The sequence below is a fragment of the Doryrhamphus excisus genome, chromosome 8 (assembly GCF_030265055.1).
Source record: "Doryrhamphus excisus isolate RoL2022-K1 chromosome 8, RoL_Dexc_1.0, whole genome shotgun sequence".
Lineage (NCBI taxonomy): Eukaryota > Metazoa > Chordata > Actinopteri > Syngnathiformes > Syngnathidae > Doryrhamphus > Doryrhamphus excisus.
The window spans coordinates 20,067,409-20,086,329 of NC_080473.1; the positions used below are offsets into that span (position 1 = coordinate 20,067,409).

The 18,921-nt window shown below is 42.6% G+C and overlaps 1 protein-coding gene across 1 annotated transcript in view; it reads left to right on the plus strand.

Annotated features, from left to right (window-relative positions):
• The window catches only part of nectin3a (nectin cell adhesion molecule 3a), a 42,294-nt gene continuing 23,373 nt past the window's right edge, over positions 1 to 18,921 (plus strand). Inside the window, exon 1 of the mRNA XM_058080793.1 lies at positions 1 to 308. Within this exon, the coding sequence (XP_057936776.1) occupies positions 242 to 308 (67 nt within the window). The 5' untranslated portion in view covers positions 1 to 241. The remainder of the gene's footprint in view (positions 309 to 18,921) is intronic.

Below are 18,921 nucleotides of genomic sequence, written 5' to 3' on the forward strand. Positions count from 1 at the left end.
TGAGTGAGCGCCATGATGTTCATTGTAACATCAGTACCTTTATCTCAGCTTTGATCACTCCGGAGCCCACAGTCCAGCCTCTTGGCAGGGGAACACAAGTTTGCAGTGCTGAGGGGAGTCTCGCTGGTTGAGCAGCACAAACCAATTGGTACAGCCCATGTGGAGGCAGGAAGCCTGGGAGTGAGAGGCAGGCAGTCAGTCAGTCTTGGTGGGACACTCACACAGTCCAGTCTGCGGAGCCATGGAGAGAGTACGGTCGCTTGGACTGCGACTTTTCACAGCGCTACTCGTCTTTTACGGACTCCCCGGTGAGTTGTTGAGTTGAACCCCATTGCTTAAGGGGTTTTTATTTATTTATTTTCGACAGAAGTTGTGTCTCTTTTCCTCGGAACCGTCGCCTTTGACCGGCGAGTCGTGTCCGCTAGCTTGCGTTGAAGCTAACCAAACAATCTGTCTTCACTTTGGCTGCCTCTCTCCATCAACTATGTTAACAACACACTCGTTATCATCATCGCCGCGTTAACTGGGACGCCATTGAGCAAAACTTTCACAACGCTTTTCACTCTAGTCGTTCAGCTCTTCTTAATCTTCCATGGATGCCACATTACAGCAGGGGTCTCCAAGCACTGGGACGCAGTCCGTACGGTTAGTGGGCGGAGCCTAACCGGGCCGCTAAACATTCTGACAGAGAAAAACAATACAGTAATATATACTTTTATTTAATAATGTTAAATTACATGTAATTGTGTATCATTCATTCATTCATTTTCTACCGCTTTTTCCTCACGAGGGTCGCGGGGGGTGCTGGAGCCCATCCCAGCTGTCTTCGGGTGAGAGGCGGGGTACACCCTGGACTGGTCGCCAGCCAATCACAGGGCACATATAGACAAACAACCATTCACACTCACATTCATACCTATGGACAATTTGGAGTCGCTAATTAACCTAGCATGTTTTTGGAATGTGGGAGGAAACCGGAGTACCCGGAGAAAACCCACGCATGCACGGGGAGAACATGCAAACTCCACACAGAGATGCCCGAGGGTGGAATTGAACCCTGGTCTCCTAGCTGTGAGGTCTGCGCGCTAACCACTCGACCACCGTGCCGCCCCTAATTGTGTATCAATTTTGGAAATTATATTTCTTGTATATCAGGAGTACCCAAAGTGCAGCTCAGGGCCATTTTTGGTCCGCAGCTCAGCATGTTCTGAAAGTATGATTTATTATTAATTATATTACACTAACTGTACGCGTAACAAAAAGCAATTCCGTATTGTGTTTGGTCAAAATAGGTCATAATAGACTCTGCAAAGCATCTCAGAATGGCAAGTCGATATACGATTTTGTAAAACATGATTTTGTCGTTTCCAGGCATGCTGACGTGCCAAATCCCTTTTTGTGTTGTGTGCATGGAGAAGTTCACTGTTCCGTCATTTTGTATTCAAGTTAAAGGACCTATCCAGAACATTCCACATCGGCACTGTTGCTCACATTCCCATGCGGACCACTACCAAAACAAGGCTGATGATTTTGTTGCTTTCAGTCATCTAATATGGCAAATCCCTGGTTTGCTTTGCTGACACTCATTACTTGTGTAAGGGTTTTGTCTCGCTGACCAATACCAAACAAGACTCACCAGCAGAATGGAAGGTTAAAAACACGCTGCACCGTGTCACAGATGCTCATCAAACCACGCTATTATCATCGTCTCTCTGGAAAACACTCCATTTGTGTTTTCATTTGATACTTGGCTTTCTTTGTTTTGCATATCGGTACATGACAATAACATTAGATCACCATGAGGTCACATACTCACTTTTTTTGGCAGAAACGTGTTAGAAATAACCCTGTTTGGGACATCTGTTTTAGCGTAGGTAGCGTTCACCCAGAGAGTTACCAGAGAAAGTGATCCAAAATGGGTATAAAAGATGACAATGTTTTGCCAGTGTGAATGCTGGGATGCATATGGTTGGACTGACTAAAGGAAGGCAGCACAGACCCCCCCCCCCTTCAGGCGTGAAGGAGGCAGGGGGAAATGAAGACCTACTCCAAGGGAGGCACTGCAGTCGCAGAGTCTCTGGAAGTATTGACCTGGGTTTGGGCTGAATGCCAGCTGGAGATTCACCCCCTCCATTCCTCTCCTCTACAGACTTTGTCTCGAGTAGTGCAGCCTGGGGGGTTTTGTTCCTGCATCCCAGTCCTAAACTAGGATTACTAGACACAACTAAAGGGGTACAATGTCTGACTGATGTCTGTCTGAATGCTTTTAGGCTACTGAAACCTAAAAACCAAACATAAAATGTCAATTCCAATTCCATATGTATGGTATGTGTGCAAGCTTCCTTTCGAACACCTGCTCAATGATGTCACTAATGGACATGTTTATCACTGGCTTTGAAGAAGTGCACTGAAGTAAAAGTAAAATATTTGTGTTACCTTGTCTAGCTAAATACACGTAAGACGTGGGAAACCGCGGTTTAGTATCATTTCATTAGTAGGGCTCTATAAATTCCGTTTTATTTTTTCCCAAATTCCGTTTTTTCCGTTTTAATTTTTTGGAATTCCATTTTTGTTTTACCTTTTACTCATTTTACCACAAAAGAGTGTGTTTTAATAATGTTTATGAATAAAATGCACACTAATTAATTAGAAATGAACTTACATTCATTGAGGCGACACAATATTGCACTTTTCCTCAATACTTTACTACTGCATCATGTAACACAACATTGCACTAGGTACTTCAAATAAAAAATGTTTGAAGTGAAAACAAATGATATATTAAAAAATAATAAAGTGCTCAACCAGCCTTTTCTCTTCAAGCGAAAATATACTTGACAGTGTATATCAGTACATCAGTGTACATCAGTGGTCTCATCCACAACAACAGAGAATTTTTTTCCCCCGGATCTTCTGGAGCACAGAGGAGATGTGTTGCTCAAACACTCGGGGGAGGTGAAGTTGTCGGAGGCTGCTGGCATTTTCAGGCAGCGCTCCTCCCTGTTTGCAGTGCTTCACGAGAAAAGGACGTATTTTTCCCAACTTCTCCAAGGGGATGTCGGCCTCAGCACACATGCTCACAAAATCCTCGACAAAGTCTTTTCTTAAGTCCGCAGACTTGAACGAGGCAGTAACGCATGTCTGTCGGGGCTGCCTGCTAGCGTTAGCGCTATGCGTTTCTTTTTTTTTTTTTTAGATGACTTTTGGATAACAAGTGGTCATCACATGTGTTTTTTCGCTTCCAGTCAACTGAGTGTTGACAGAAAGTACAAAATAACATGTCACCAGATACATAGAAGTCACCTGGGTACTGCTCGCCTCTGTATTTCGGTGTTAGTGTGGTATTGCGCAACTTCTTCGCAGACGGGGGGAGTGCCATGTTTGAAAAAGGGCGGTAGGCAGGTATTGTGTCACATTGATTACCGACCTCCGGGAACGATTCCCCAGGTTTATGTTCCTCTTTCTCATGAAAACAGCATTTCCGCGATATTCCACATTCAAAATAATTTCCGTTTTTATTGTCCAATTCCGCGATTCCGTCCGCGATTCCGCGAACGCGGAAATTATAGGGCCCTACATTAGTATCATTTCATTTGCTGCCTAGATGGACTGCCACAAACTTGTTATGATGCCTAGTCGGGCTGGCAAAGACCTAGAAAGGAAGGAAAAGATGTGGGGTGATAAACTAACTTTGTTTGTTGTAGATATGGTACTATCATGGTCTGTTGTTAAATGAGAAACTACTTTAAGTACGACCACAGTAACAGTCTTTTCAAAAAGAAAATTGGATTGACCTTTTGCAATACAGTGTACAATTTGAATTAAAATCTGTACTCCAGCAGTTTTTCACATAAAACTATTTAGTACATTTTACCCCTTATTTCCTAAAATTACTCTTAATTAGTTATAGCAGCGCTATATAATTATGTAGTCTTGACACATTCTCCATATTTGAGGTCACCATTTGACAGCAAAACTATATGTAATATTCTTAGACAAATTCTTTGGATCAGTTGAAACCATTTTTATAGTGCCGCGTTTGACATTTACTGTCACACTGCAATTTACACTTCCCAGCATCATAAAATAAGGAATTTCCAGATTACATGTGTTTTCCTTGATCCATAAAGCTTTAATGATGTATCATGACATTCTCACTGACTGAAATGCTTATGATATTTCTAGAATCAGGCTGATTGATCGTTGGGCCTTTGATCGTTGGGTCTTTGTATGTAACGTCTCAATTGTTGCCACAAGTGTAATCTCTGCATTGTATACCTTTTTTTAAGCTCATTTTTTCAGATAGTAGCCACAAAACCTGCTTCATAAATCAACAAAGCACACTGCACTGAAGTAAACTTTGCTGATTAGCTTCCAAACAAGTTGTACCATAGGACCAGATAGTTCCATTGGTGTCCAGGTTCATGGATTCATGTGGACACAAACCGATTCAGCAAAAGTAGCCTGTTGTGTTTTGGACCAGAAACCCTACCATTGACATCTCGTTGTAGTCTGTGTTGCCGAGGCTATCTGAGCATAAGAATGGCTCAGTGACAGAAACGGTAAAACTTGATGCTGTCATTTTTAGGAACCCCGGAGCGGGGCTGGAGTTGTTGGGAGTGTCGAGGTGGGGGTGGATACTAGCAAGGGCGGAGCTTAGAACTGTGAGGTCTCTTAATTGAAGACCATAGTACGGTGGTTTGGTTTGATCGGCGGCATAATTCACATCTAAATAAATATTGCAGTAATGGAGCCACCAAAATTACAGGCTCAAAGCAGAAATAGATTTTTTCGAAGGTCACGCAGTGACAGAGTTAATTCATTAAGGATTTACGGCTGATGGGTGTTAATGAAAAACAAGAAGCAGTTAATAACTACGTAGCTTTAACGTTTCTATGTTGACATTGATTGTACAGATGGACATTCTGAACTGGTTTTCATTATTCCAATAGCTTAGTTGGCATTTGTTATTTGAAGCAAATGTTATTCATTTTAGATTGGCAGAAAATACAGAAGAGAGGATGTTTTTCCACTGACATTTTCGTTCCAGAAGAAATTATGCGATATTTTGCTAACCATGAAAGTTTTGTGCAACAGAAAGGTGGCAGTATAGCCTGAGGCTCTGATCTGGCTCTTAACTCAATCTCACTGATTTTTGTTGAGAGATATAAGCATGTAAACATGCTGGAAATGGATCAAAGTTAGTGGGGGAGCTAACTTTGCCAGCCAGGGGAACCTCACTCCATTTAGTTTTACACTGTTATGGCTTTTACGGCGGATATATACTGTATATATTTTTAAACGGTGATCCCTATAAACTGTGACAAACACTCCGATAAACAACTGAACATGGTAAGTGTGCAACAACAATGCTTTTATGGATTTAGTCTCATTTAGTGTCAGCCCAAAGTGTTAGACGGGCGACTAGCTCAGTTGTGTTGTCCAGTTTTTTGCTGTTTAGTCATGTGAAAATTCTAACACTGCAGGCCAAAAGTCTCTTACTGTGGATAATGTGGAATCGTAACACATTGGGGTGGGTGATATGGACCAAAACTCATATGCCGATATATTTAGGTTGACTATGGCTACACAATATATCCCCATATTTTTTAGACAAAAGTTGTTTGGACAAAAGTCAAAACCAAATATGCATGAACGTTTTATTAAAATGTAAACAATCTTGTAGAACAATAGCCACTGAAATAAAATGGTACATTATCTTTGAATAAATACAGAAAAAGTTAAATATGCTGTTCAATCTTCAGTGCAATCATGCGGCACCCACAGTAGTCTCTCTGCAGCCGGGCTAGCGGCGTGGGCACTTCCATCTTATGTTCCCCATGACGACAGACGGTAAACTTGGTTGATACCATCTTTATCCAGCAACCTTTATACAGTCTTTTTTGCTGTTTTACTCCTGCTATGCCACCTCTCCTCCATATTTTTGCGGGGATCTACGATCGCTCCGCGTAGCAAAAGGGTAGTCAAAGCTAACAGCTGCTGCCGAGTGTAAACAATGCAGCAAACGCAAACTACAAACGTAACAAGATGAACATCCATAGCCGCACACTTGCTTAAGGGGTCGCTATGGCACAAAAAAACAACAAGAAAGTAATAAATAAAGCACTATTAAACACTAATAACGCAGCAGAAGATGCAGAGCCGCCGGAACTAGCTTGCACTTGGGCGGTACGAGACCTCCGCATCAATATCCATATAAACGATATGCTAGTTTTTGATGCTGTGCTTAACAAACATGTTCATTTTATTTACCAAAGACCGCAAAATAGCAAAATAAATGCTCGGTAAGGAGAGTCTGCGCTTTGCTAGCATTATGTTCGTATTCCTCTGTGCCTTCCTCACGTTTTGTTGATGTTCTCGACGCCGCTTGCAAGTGCTTCCGCCCGGCTGGGTGGTGTGTGTAGACTCCCAGAGATCCCTCCATACTGGATTTGACAATAAACTCGTTTGTCTTTAGCCAAAAATTGTACTTTCTTTTTTGATCTCTCAAAAACCACTAATCCCTTTCCATCCCGACACTGAACATTTCGTCCAGCGGCAAGTGTTAATTGTCCACAGAGGATGTTTTTTTTTTGCGAAACATCTCTGGCCTCAGCTGTTGCATTCATCTGATCTTCTCTGATGACCTTTTTTAATCTCAGCTGTGAAGCAGCACACTGCAAATCTTGATCTCGTTAAAGCGCATGCAGCGTTTTCCTCCATCCACAGATGATTGTCACTTTATTGTGGGACCTGCTGGCGGAGTGTGGTGCTTAACAGCGAGCGAGCGGCTTGTGGTCACCAGCTTCTGTAGGACTCCACCCGTCGCTTCCCCTTCCCTGACAGATGTGACCGTGAAAAGGCTCCGCAGAGAAAAGTGCTCCGTGGTGGTCCATTGGTGAATTCAGAGCTGGGACTTCTAGTTGTAGCTTATCTCCCTCTGGACACTGGCTACAATAAATTAGAAGACAATAACGCCTGAGATTTATCGCTCACGCTGCTGAATGAAGCAGGAGTAACCGTCTGCCTGCCCGCCTTCCTGCCTTTTACTTGTGATTTCACCCACATTTTTTTGCAGTAATTTTTTGCAGTAATGCTTTACAGATACTAAGCAGAGGTCCTGACTCGACTGGTCAAATTCATTCCTTGCGTGAAGTGAGTGTAATGATAGATGATGTCACATTTCTCATTGGCCCTCCTGTCATTAAAAAAAGTGCCTGGCAGCTCCGTGTGTGTATCCTGGAAAACACATGGCTGACCCGACTTTGCTGCACACACAAAAGTCACGTTTCAGAGCGTCCAATTTCACCTTATCTCACCCCAACTGGATGTCTCGTCTTGTTGAAACATTCGCTTTTGTCTGTTTTTTAATACTAATCCAGGTCAGATTTGTACTTTTATTAACAACAGTTTGCCCTTCTCATGCAAAATCTATATGAAGCAGTGCAATTCTACAGTCTACAACGGAAATAATACATGTTTTGTTAAATTCAAACTTCTCTGACAGCTATTCTACTGGATACATGGTGGATGCACAGAAATATGTTTGGCCGCTGTCTGATTCTATGTATTTGTTTTTAGGGCTGTTGTTTTGATTAATTGAGTAATCAGTTACGTCCTGTACCGATCAAATCAATATGAGCCAAGCACAGTTGGTGGTTTGGTCCGCAACATATCATTGTTTCCCAAAGTCAAAGCTGATGTGTGTGAATATCTTGTTTTGGCCAAAACACAAGGATAATAGATGACAGCTTTCATGGATGACTCAGGAAAATATTCGCGTTTGAGAGGCTGAATTTTTCCTTTTCAAATCATTCATTCATTCATTCATTTTCTACCGCTTTTCCTCACGAGGGTCGCGGGGGGTGCTGGAGCCTATCCCAGCTGTCTTCGGGCGAGAGGCGAGGTACACCCTGGACTGGTCGCCAGCCAAGCACAGGGCACATATAGACAAACAACCATTCACACTCACATTCATACCTATGGAATACCTATTTGGAGTGGCCAATTAACCTAGTATGTTTTTGGAATGTGGGAGAACATGCATGCACGGGGAGAACATGCAAACTCCACACACAGATGGCCGAGGGTGGAATTGAACCTGGTCTCCTAGCTGTGAGGTCTGCGCGCTAACCACTCTACCGCCGTGCCGCCCTTTTTCAAATCATTCATTCATTCATTTTCTACCGCTTTTCCTCACGAGGGTCGCGGGGGGGTGCTGGAGCCTATCCCAGCTGTCTTCGGGCGAGAGGCGGGGTACACCCTGGACTGGTGGCCAGCCAATCACAGGGCACATATAGACAAACAACCATTCACACTCACATTCATACCTATGGACAATTTGGAGTCGCCAATTAACCTAGCATGTTTTTGGAATGTGGGAGGAAACCGGAGTACCTGGAGAAAACCCACACATGCACGGGGAGAAATGCAAACTCCACACAGAGATGGCCGAGGGTGGAATTGAACCTGGTCTCCTAGCTGTGAGGTCTGCGCGCTAACCACTCAATCGCCGTGCCGCCCCTTTTCAAATCAATGAATCCTAAAATAGTTGCCGCGGTCCAAACAGTCCCAAGCAGAAGCTGTAGTTGATCAAACTTACTGAAGATTTGTCAGATCAAAACACAATGGCTGAAAAATACTGTTGGGTAAATGCAGTGTTTGTGCACGCTAAATATCAGGGGACGTTGCGGTAATTGAATAATCAAGTCATCATCAATTCATTGATTAATTGATACAGTTGTGTTTGTTTGTGTAAGATAACTCTTCTACTCCTGAATTGCTGCCCATACAAGGGTGAACTTTTGTCAAATCACCACGGAATTTGGTACAGACCTTTAAGGGAGTGACAAGCACCTGTGTGTAAAGTTTCAGCCAAACTGGTGGACAAGCATGGCCAGCACAGATTGGACTTCAGGTCTAATTGTCAGTAAGTTATGGAATAATTCTAACACTTTAGACCAGGGGTGCTCACACTTTTTCAGCATGCGAGCTACTTTTAAAATGACCGAGTCAAAATGATCTACCCACTACAAAAATGCAAAACATCTATTTATTTTCAAATGTATTGAGGATTATTTGTACGTACAATGTATGTTGATGTACCTTACATAACCAAATGAGCCAATATTGCAAAACACACATAATTAACTATTAACATTTTTTGTAATTACCTGAGTTTACTTTGATGACTTGCACTGAATTGAACCAGCCAGGGCTGCATAGTCCGGACAGTAGCTGCTGATAGCCAGGTTAGCCAGGCAAACGCACTTCGAAAAAGACATTGTGAAAAAAAAGTCCACCTCCCATTCCGTATGGAAGTGATATGTTTTTTGCCTTTTTACTTGGTCCAGTTTTTGCCTTTTTACTTGGTCCAGCTACTTCACTCATTTTAGTGACCATAAACTTTAGCGAGGGCTTAAAATCTGACGCAATTCGCTGACTAGCTTAGCACTTTGCATCGTTGACCTAAAGGTCAAAATTCAGTTGTCATCTGACTGGTTGTCCTGTATGTCAATCGAGTAACGGGGATGAATGATAGGCTGACATCGTAAGTTCTGCTGCACTTAGAGACGTTGTTTGATTTGATTGGTCACCCGAAGGGCAACATTCAGTTGTCATCTGAATGGCTGCCCTGTATATCAATCAAGTGACGGCATTGATGCTGGGATGATATTTTTTTAATGTCACGCCGCAATCGACCAGTACCACCTCCGCGATCGACCGGTAGATCACGATCGACTTAATGAGCACCCCTGCTTTAGATGATATCTGTATTACATGTATGCTAGCATGTCTTTTAAAGCATTTTGGTGTGGGGGACACCTCGAATGTACCGTTCAGTCAAGCAATTAGGACACGACTTTATGTCGATGTTCTGGCATTCCATGCCTTGTTTGGATCCTGAGGAAGTTGTAGATTTTTCATTTGGGTTTTAAATCCATCCTTCATCATTTTGTTGTGCAGCTGATTTTAGGTAAATAACAGATTCCTGAATAATGTATCGTATTATCACTAAATGTATTCAGTGAGCTGCTTCATAGTGGTAGGTTTAGGTGAACTTCTGACCATGTTTTGGAGGACAAATGTGTTTTGGCCGTCGGTTGAGGGGAATCAGGAGGTAGCAGATGAATGGCCATTGAAAACGTGTAGAAGGACGAGCTTGTGTGTCCTGTTGAATTAATTCAACTGGCATGCACATGATTGTACTTTGTCGGAGAGAGACTCACTGTAAAATGCAACTACACTGTAAAAATGGCTGCCAGGTATTTCCATGGTTAATTCCCCGCTGAGCGTGGCCCTTTTTTGCCTGCTGCTTTTAGGAGTCGAGTTTTTTTTTTCCAGCTTTGTAAGCGGCATCCCAGCATGCTTCTGATGCAAGGATCAGTCAGACACACCGTGGCGTCACCGTTTATATTAAACAGAGGTATACATGCGAGGATGTGCAGAGTCAGCACAATCCTCCCCAGGAGAGGTGCAAGGGGTTATGGGAAACAGGTGTGGCTGCTATTCAGTCCTATTTGGTCCAGTCATTCAGCTGTCAGGTGGTTACTGTGTTTGGGTTGCGCGCACAGTCGGTCGTAAGCACGACACACCCCTACCACCCAAGTGGGAGACTATTAACGACCATCAGTCAAATACTGAAAAAAGCTAACTGAAGCAACTGAGCTTGTAGCGTTGTCTCATTTCCCAGTGGCACACATACATACATATACTGGTATATACTGTTTAGCTGCTACTCCAAGCAATAGAACAATACATACAGAAAGCACGGCATGCACTCTCCATGAATGGCAGGCCCAAAACCGTAGGAAGTAGGAAATGTTTACTACAATGTACGGCAGTCCAAAACATTTCCCGTCGTCGTCAGAAGGCGGCAAATCCTGCATTTATGAATAAATATGTGTCCTGTAATAAAAGTATAAGAGGATTGGATTAGTCATGTAGCGATGTCATTAATTTGTGTCAGGTTTTGTAGCTTTACACTTGATGGTGGGGCGTGCCAAGGAGAGGGGGAATTATAGTCCCCTAGCTTACATTGCTGTGGTTGTGTTTGTTCAGCAGCCGCGGTCCTTCAGACAGATGTACTGTGGTAATGGTCTCAATAAGAATATGCTGAAATATATCCACACTGAGTTTTGGCCAGTTTAGTATTCCCCCTGCACTACTTCACATGAACTCACCATATTTAATTTTCTGTGTTAAAGAAGTAGCTGGAGGTACTGCACTCTTCCACCCGTAGGCTTGTGGTCAGTGGGAAGACATGATAGTTTCATGGAGTGCATATGCTGTAAAAACATGAATAAGTGCGTCTATAAATGGGCTGCTTTTATGTACTCTTAAATATTTGTCTTCTACATCCCAGTAATCTTCTTAATATGCGGGACCACTATTTCAAACCAGACATGTAACCTGAATCTGAGAAGATGGCCTCTCTCTTGTTTCTAAATATGAACAAATCAGAGGTGGAAGTGTTCTGGAACCGAACTGTTTTTGTGATTCCTCTGTTCCAAAGCATCCAAAAGCTAAAACCGTTTGGTAATGGTAATGGTTTTATTTCATTTGAACATGCATCGGATTACAATTGAGTGCATCCCATAATCAGTTCCCAGTTCCACATGTCCAAAAGGAGTAGGAAGAAGCAAAGCTTATTAAATCCTACCCCTCCATCTGGTACTTTTACAATCAGTAACTGTTACATTTGTTCACTTCCTGCTTTCCTAATATAGTTTATGTTTTTTTTTTTTTAATAATGCACCTCGTACCGAAGTACAAGGTGATATGAGCATCCAATGCCATAATGTGTACCATAGTAAGTGTCAATATAGTGATATATATAGCACATCATGACTGGTTCAAGACTCTTCATCCTTGTATTTAGCAAACATCAACTGCTTGTATTGTTTCTTGAATTGGCTTATCGTTGTGCATTGTTTGATTTCCTTACTCAATCCATTCCATAGTTTGATTCCACATACTGAAATGCTATGGCTAGCATAACGTAGTCCTAGCATAGAAGTGTTTCAAATGTACTTCTTCCCTGAGATCATATTTCTCCTCTCTTGTAGAGAAGTATTGGATGACATTTTTAGCTAATTGGTTGTTTTTATCCTTATGCATTATTTTAGCTGTTTGAAGATGAACTATATCAGCAAGTTGAAGTATTTGTGATTTTAGAAATAAGGAGTTAGTATGTTCTCTGTAGGCGGCATTATGAATTATCCTTACTGGCCTTTTTTGCAGTACATTTAGCGAGTGAAGATTGCTTTTATAGTTATTAGCCCATATTTCCACACAATAAGTAAGATATGGTAGAACCAGAGAGCAATAAAGAGTGTGGAGTGATTTCTGATTGAGAACAAATTTTGCTTTGTTCAATACTGAAATACCTTATGTTGTATATTTATAATATGAGGTTTGTCTCAAGATGTCAATCGCACAAAACCTTTCTTTTTTTAACACAGAGCAAATATATTTTTCATGCAAAAACCGATCAGAACTATGACATATGAAAGGGAACTGTGTTAGTGAAGAACAAGAGTCAAATGGTGATGACATCAAAGAGTGGCCACAGAGACTTCCAGTTTCCAATGATGGCATGCTAACATGGGATTAAACCCATTCAGACTCATGTAATGTATTATAACATGACAAGACTGAGTCACCAAAACGTGTAATTCTTTGTTTGGGCCATCGAGTCCACAAAGGACACAGCAACAAACGGATTATGTAACTTATGTGACATTGTCATTTGCGTTTGCCAAATGAATGAGGCAACGTAAAAGTTTGGCTCAAAGTTTTGACAACTGAATCCTGCGAAAACTGGCGGTTAAGACTGCTGTCTTTCCACCATGTGTCCCAAGTGGCACAGAATTTGTTTGGGTGAACACATGTGTAAATTTAAGGTTGTCATTCATCTTTTTAAGTGCTGGGAAAAATAGTTGTCCCAAAGAAAGTGAACTCGCTCTGACCAGGCGGAATAATGTTGGTGGGATGCCACACTTAAATTAGACTACTCTTTTTGACTCACCACTGTAGAGGTTTTTGTTGGGCGGCTTCACTTCCGCCCCGTAAGCCCAAGTGGGCAGGGACACAGATTTTCTTGTTTCTGCTTTTTGGTTGGCCCTGGAAATTGAAAATAAACGCAAAACTTCCAACTTTCTCCAAACTCTGCTGGTGTACTATTCTTTTAGTTAACTACCACATTGCTAATGAGTAACCTCAACAATAACAGCAACTGGATGAATGAATGTCTAGTGTTTCCAACTGATGTGGCCGTCACTTAATAAAACTGGATATTGTTGGTAGTGGTTCATCATACAAGAGGGTCTAAAATAGGACAATCATGGGAATGATTTGAAAGGAAAATAATGTCATTCCCTGTTGGGTTTCACTTGTACGTGGGAAACTACGCATCCACTTGTGCTCTAATGAAAGTATAATTGTCTAGACATCCACCAACATCCACCAGCAAGGGTCAGCATGGAATAGTGATAAGATGGATCAGATTAGATTAATTTGATTACAAATTGGCCCTGTGATTGACTGGCAGCCAGTCCAGGGTGTACCCCGCTTCTCGCCCGAAGACAGCTGGGATAGGCTCCAACATCGCCCGCGACCCTCGTGAGGATAAGCGGTAGAAAATGAATGAATGATTAAAAATTTGACAATATTTATCCAAAAGTATTGATTTTTTTGTGGTGCAAATGGCAGGTACCGTCTTTTGAAAAATGACCAGGATGGAATGAGTTAATAGATTCACTGATGCAGATTCAAAGGGACATATGTTCTCTTGCTGAAATTCCATGATAACGATCAAATAATAGTATAATAATAACATAATAACAATGGAACCATATTAATGAACAAATTCTTGGGACACCTTTTACGCACCGCATTCACTGAAAATAAAGTCAATAAAGTAGTTTCAAGTCATCAGAGTCGAGTCCAGAGTCATTAATGTCAAAAGTCCAAGTCAAGGTGCAAGGCTGTTCAAAGTCATCAAAGTTGAGTCCACACCTCTGCTGGTTATGACCATTTGTGCCGACTTTTGGTATGCATTCCTACATAGGATCACAGTGCAAGTAGAGGTAAATCTCTGCTCTCCACCCAAACAAACTTGTGAGCAAATGTCCAGCAGCCAGTCCTTTATCATGACAGAGGTTCTTTGTTTGGGCTGCCTTTGTCAGTGTGGTGATTCATGGTTGTATAGTTTGTGTGAAGAGGCTGTCCTTAGGGTCATTAGTTTGCAGCTTTTTAACAGAAATGTGCTAGTAAAAACACAGACAAGAGGACGTGATTAGAACCACCACTACAGTGGAGTACAGAAGATTGCAGTGCAGTCTTTGCACTCTTATGTTAGTAAGTCACACATGTTGGCTCTAATTTGGAGTGACCTGATTATCTTTGAGGCACTACCTTGTCTTTTGCAAATAGTTCAAATAAACCGTGTGCTTTCTTAAGCTTGTCCGGCCTGAGATAGAATGGCCGTCATACGTCAATGCGTGATGCATTGTGCGTCCACCCTAAAAATACCACAGACCCCCCACAACAAACAATAACGCGGGATACGAGGAATGTTTGTGTTTCCCGGGTACACAAGACATTGTCCTTCATGAGTACTACGCCACTGCAGTTCTCCCCGACCCCCCTGACACTTTGTATGTTGTCACTATTATTGATGTTGTCCTGTTAAGCGCCAATCTTTAATCGGATGACAAGAAGGGCACTGAGGTCCACTTTGCAATGGGGGGGGGGGCGCAAAGAAAAAGGGCTGCTGAAGAGGATGGTGACAAGTGAAAGAGACCCGACCTGCCTGCCTCTTTTTTAAAGGCCTGTCACCGCGTATTTGTCTCTGCTGTGAATTAGCCCTCTGAAAACGCCCTCACGCCCTGGCAGGACACAATGCAAGGAAGGAAGGGGGCAGGTTAGAAGGTGGCGTATGGCCTAATGTTGCTGTCACCCTGCACAAATATTCTTTATGATAAAGGCACGCTGTATAGGAGGCACTTTGCCACTTGGTCTTTCCTGTCTTTATCCGACTGAGGGCAGAGTTATAGGTCTGGCAAAGATAAAGCCAAATGTCTGTGCCACTGTGTTAAGCATGTAGACATTGTGTGTTTGTGTTTTACCCACTTTCACAGAACAATAGCACACAATGGCTTTAGGTCAGGGGTGCTCACACTTTTTCAGCATGCGAGCTACTTTTAAAATGACCGAGTCAAAATGATCTACCCACTACAAAAATGCAAAACATCTATTTATTTTCAAATGTATTGAGGATTATTTGTACGTACAATGTATGTTGATGTACCTTACATAACCAAATGAGCCAATATTGCAAAACACACATAATTAACTATTAAAATTTTTTGTAATTACCTGAGTTTACTTTGATGACTTGCACTGAATTGAACCAGCCAGGGATGCATAGTCCGGACAGTAGCTGCTCATAGCCAGCCTCAAGCACACTTCCAAATGTTTATCAGTCATGGATAATATCCGTATCATAATATCCGTATAATATTCCATATCCGTATGGAAGTGATGTGCTTTTTGCCTTTTAACTTGGTCCAGTTTTCAGCTCCTTCACTCATTTTAGTGACCATAAACTTTAGCGAGGGCTTAAAATCTCGCAATTCGCCGACTAGCTTAGCACTTTGCATCGTTGTTTACGCATGAGCGGTGACCTAAAGGTCAAAATTCAGTTGTCATCTGACTGGTTGTCCTGTATGTCAATCAAGTAACGGGGATGGATGATAGGCTGACATCGTAAGTTCTGCTGCACTTAGAGACGTTGTTTGATTTGATTGGTCGCCCGAAGGGCAACATTCAGTTGTCATCTGAATGGCTGCCCTGTATATCAATCAAGTGACGGCATTGATGCTGGGATGATATTTTTTTAATGTCACGCCGCGATCGACCAGCGATCGACCAGTACCACCTCCGCGATCGACCGGTAGCTCGCGATCGACTTAATGAGCACCCCTGCTTTAGGTTGTAATTGACCACTGTGTGCAGTCCCAAATAACCAACAAAGCCAAGCCAGAGGAATGTGAATGTCTGATTTGGGGAGTTTTTCCTCACTAAATTCCCTTGTTAACAACTTGGACTGTTCTTGTAATTCCATTTGAATCACTAAGTCATTTATGAGAGGCATTTTAGTGTTGTTTTGTCCTTGATCAGAATCACAGCAGGAGTCATCCTAATGGAATATAATGGGTGTTTAATAGTCCGCTTACATTAGCCCATGGTGGACCAAGAAGCATCAGTGCACACTCCTTTAAACAGTAATGAAACACTGCCCCTCATTATGTCTACCTGCTGCACCCCCTTGAAAATGATCCAGGCAGGAAAGAGGGTGAGGCCGAGGGGCTGCGGCGAGCGTAGCACCCACCCCGTAGGATTGCTGACTTTGGACAGAAGCCACTTTTATACTGACAGTCTCTAATACTGCTGCGAACACTAGCTGGCTTGTTTACACTCCACCAAAAAAGGTTTAAAATACGACCCCGGTGGGTGACGTGACCGAGTTTCTGTTGTTGTAATGTACGTTCACTTTGTTTCAGCATGTAGTCCTCAACCACAAGTCTGCATTCTTCATTTGTGAGGTCTTGAAATCAATCCCTTACCACCATTTATACATGATATTTGATCACGTTGTCTTCTTCGCTGCTGCATTCGAACATTTGGAATTTTCTCTTCTCATCCGGTCCTTACATACATACCGACCTAATGGAGTGGATCTCCATCCAGATGACACGCCCCTCTGGGGAGGTGAGCGCTGCATCTCGTTCTGGTCCCATACACGGCTCATCAAGCAGCCCACGTGGAATGTTTGAACCGGTTTCCAGGCAAAGAGGAAGGTTTTGATTTACCCTCGCGCTTTGCAGAGCAGCTTGTCACAATTAGTGATGTCATGAGGGAGAGAAACAAATATGGAGCATTTCTTCAAAGAAAGCGTAACCTTCCCATGAGTTCATTGTTTCCCCTGGCTTCTCGGAGATGGGGGGAAAGTGCAAAAGTGCAGCCTGTTCTTGCTCTTTGGGAGCTTTTGCAGACAAGTGCATAAGCTGATTGTACGGCAGGGTATGTCATTATCGGTTACCAAAACTTCTGATACAGAGAATCTGCAAAATTCTGAGCTATAACAGATGACATAGCCTCTAGCCACCTTTACCGCAACTGTGTGTACTTTCACACAGGATCCCACAGTCCAGTAGATGCACGTGTGTGCTAAAAGAGTACTGCGGAATCACCTGCCTCTGTAACGGCTGTGGTATTGCCTCAGGAGGCTCCGGATTGCCAGGTTGAATTTTTCCGTCCATCCCGTGTCTGTGCCATTTATACAGAACAGGGACAAAATGCCAGGTCAGCAGTCTTTTTGTGAAAGACCTCACGTATGTGCGCCAACTGCTTGTCTGTAGTCTTCTGAATACCCTTTGGTGGCACATGTGTTGGATAGCATTAGCACAGCAACACTGTTGTCCATCAGTATTGTTTTTTGTTTTGAATTGACTCGCACATGCCGACACTGAACACGTAAGACCGGGAGCTTTGAAAGTGTAGTGTCAGCCTCCCCTCAGATATAAGATGGTTGGCGCCTTCCCTTACTCCCGCCAAAAAGTGATTTTCTGCAGCATATATTGTTGGAAAGGAGAGGAATGAAGATTAGCCGCAGCAAGACAGAGTACATGTGTGTGAATGAGAGGGACCCAAGTGGAAGAGTGAGGTTACAGGGAGAAGAGATACAGAAGGTGGAGAATTCTAAGTACTTGAGGTCAACAGTCCAGAACAATGGAGATTGTGAAAAGGAGGTGAAGAAGCGTGTGCAGGCAGGGTGGAACGGGTGGAGAAAAGTGTCAGGCGTGATGTGTGATAGAAGAGTTTCAGCTAAAGTGAAAGGAAAGGTATACAAAACTGTTGTGAGACCAGCCATGTTGTTTGGTCTAGAGACAGGAAGTAGAACTGGAGGCAGCAGAGATCAGGAGGCTGAGGTTCTCATTGGGAGTGACCAGGATGGATAGGATCAGGAAGGAGTACATCAGAGGGACATTACATGTTAGAGTCCTTGGAGATAAAGTCAGTTATCGGCCAGATTGAGATGGTTGGGACATGTCCAGAGGAGAGATAGTGAATATATTGGTAGAATGATGCTGCCAGGTAGGAGGCGTAGACGAAGACCAAAGAGGAGGTTTATGGATGTAGTGAAGGAGGACATGAGGGAGACAGATACAAAAGACAGGCTTGGATGGAAGACATTGGTTTGCTGTGGCGACCCCTGAAGGGAAAAGCCCAACGAGAAAGAAGATATATTGTGAAGTTTACTCGCTCACAAACTAAGGCATGGAATAAGCAACATGATTATTAAAACACACATTTATCTCCGTTTTGTCTTATTGTCCACATGCAAAAGTATATTTTTGTTCTTAAAAAAGTGAGATTTTGGAAAACTCCAGCCACAGCGGAGATATTGAATAACTGCGGCTTTGGTGTTTTTGTATGGACAGGAAAAACAGAACATTTTTTTGCAACATTACCTCATGTATTTAAACCATATTTAACAACAGATTTAACACAACTAATAAAGTTATTGGCTCATTTCATTCATTGGTTTCATTTCGTGCAGAAGGGAGACAGGCACAGTGAGCAAAAGAAAAATGTTGTTTCCTGGGCTGAGTTTAAAGATTATTAAAGATCATTATACATGCGATATCGGGACTTCAGACAGCAAAGTCACATTTTGCAACAAACATATGCCACGATTCTGGTGTGAACCCCTAAATTTTCTGCTCCTAGTAAAAAAAAAGTTCCTGAATATATTGACGAACAGAGGCGTTCAGAGGCATAATGCACAACCGAGCCAGCTGCTGCTCCTTTTTCTGGTTTCTGATAAGCCCAATGCGCTTGGCATCCAGTAAA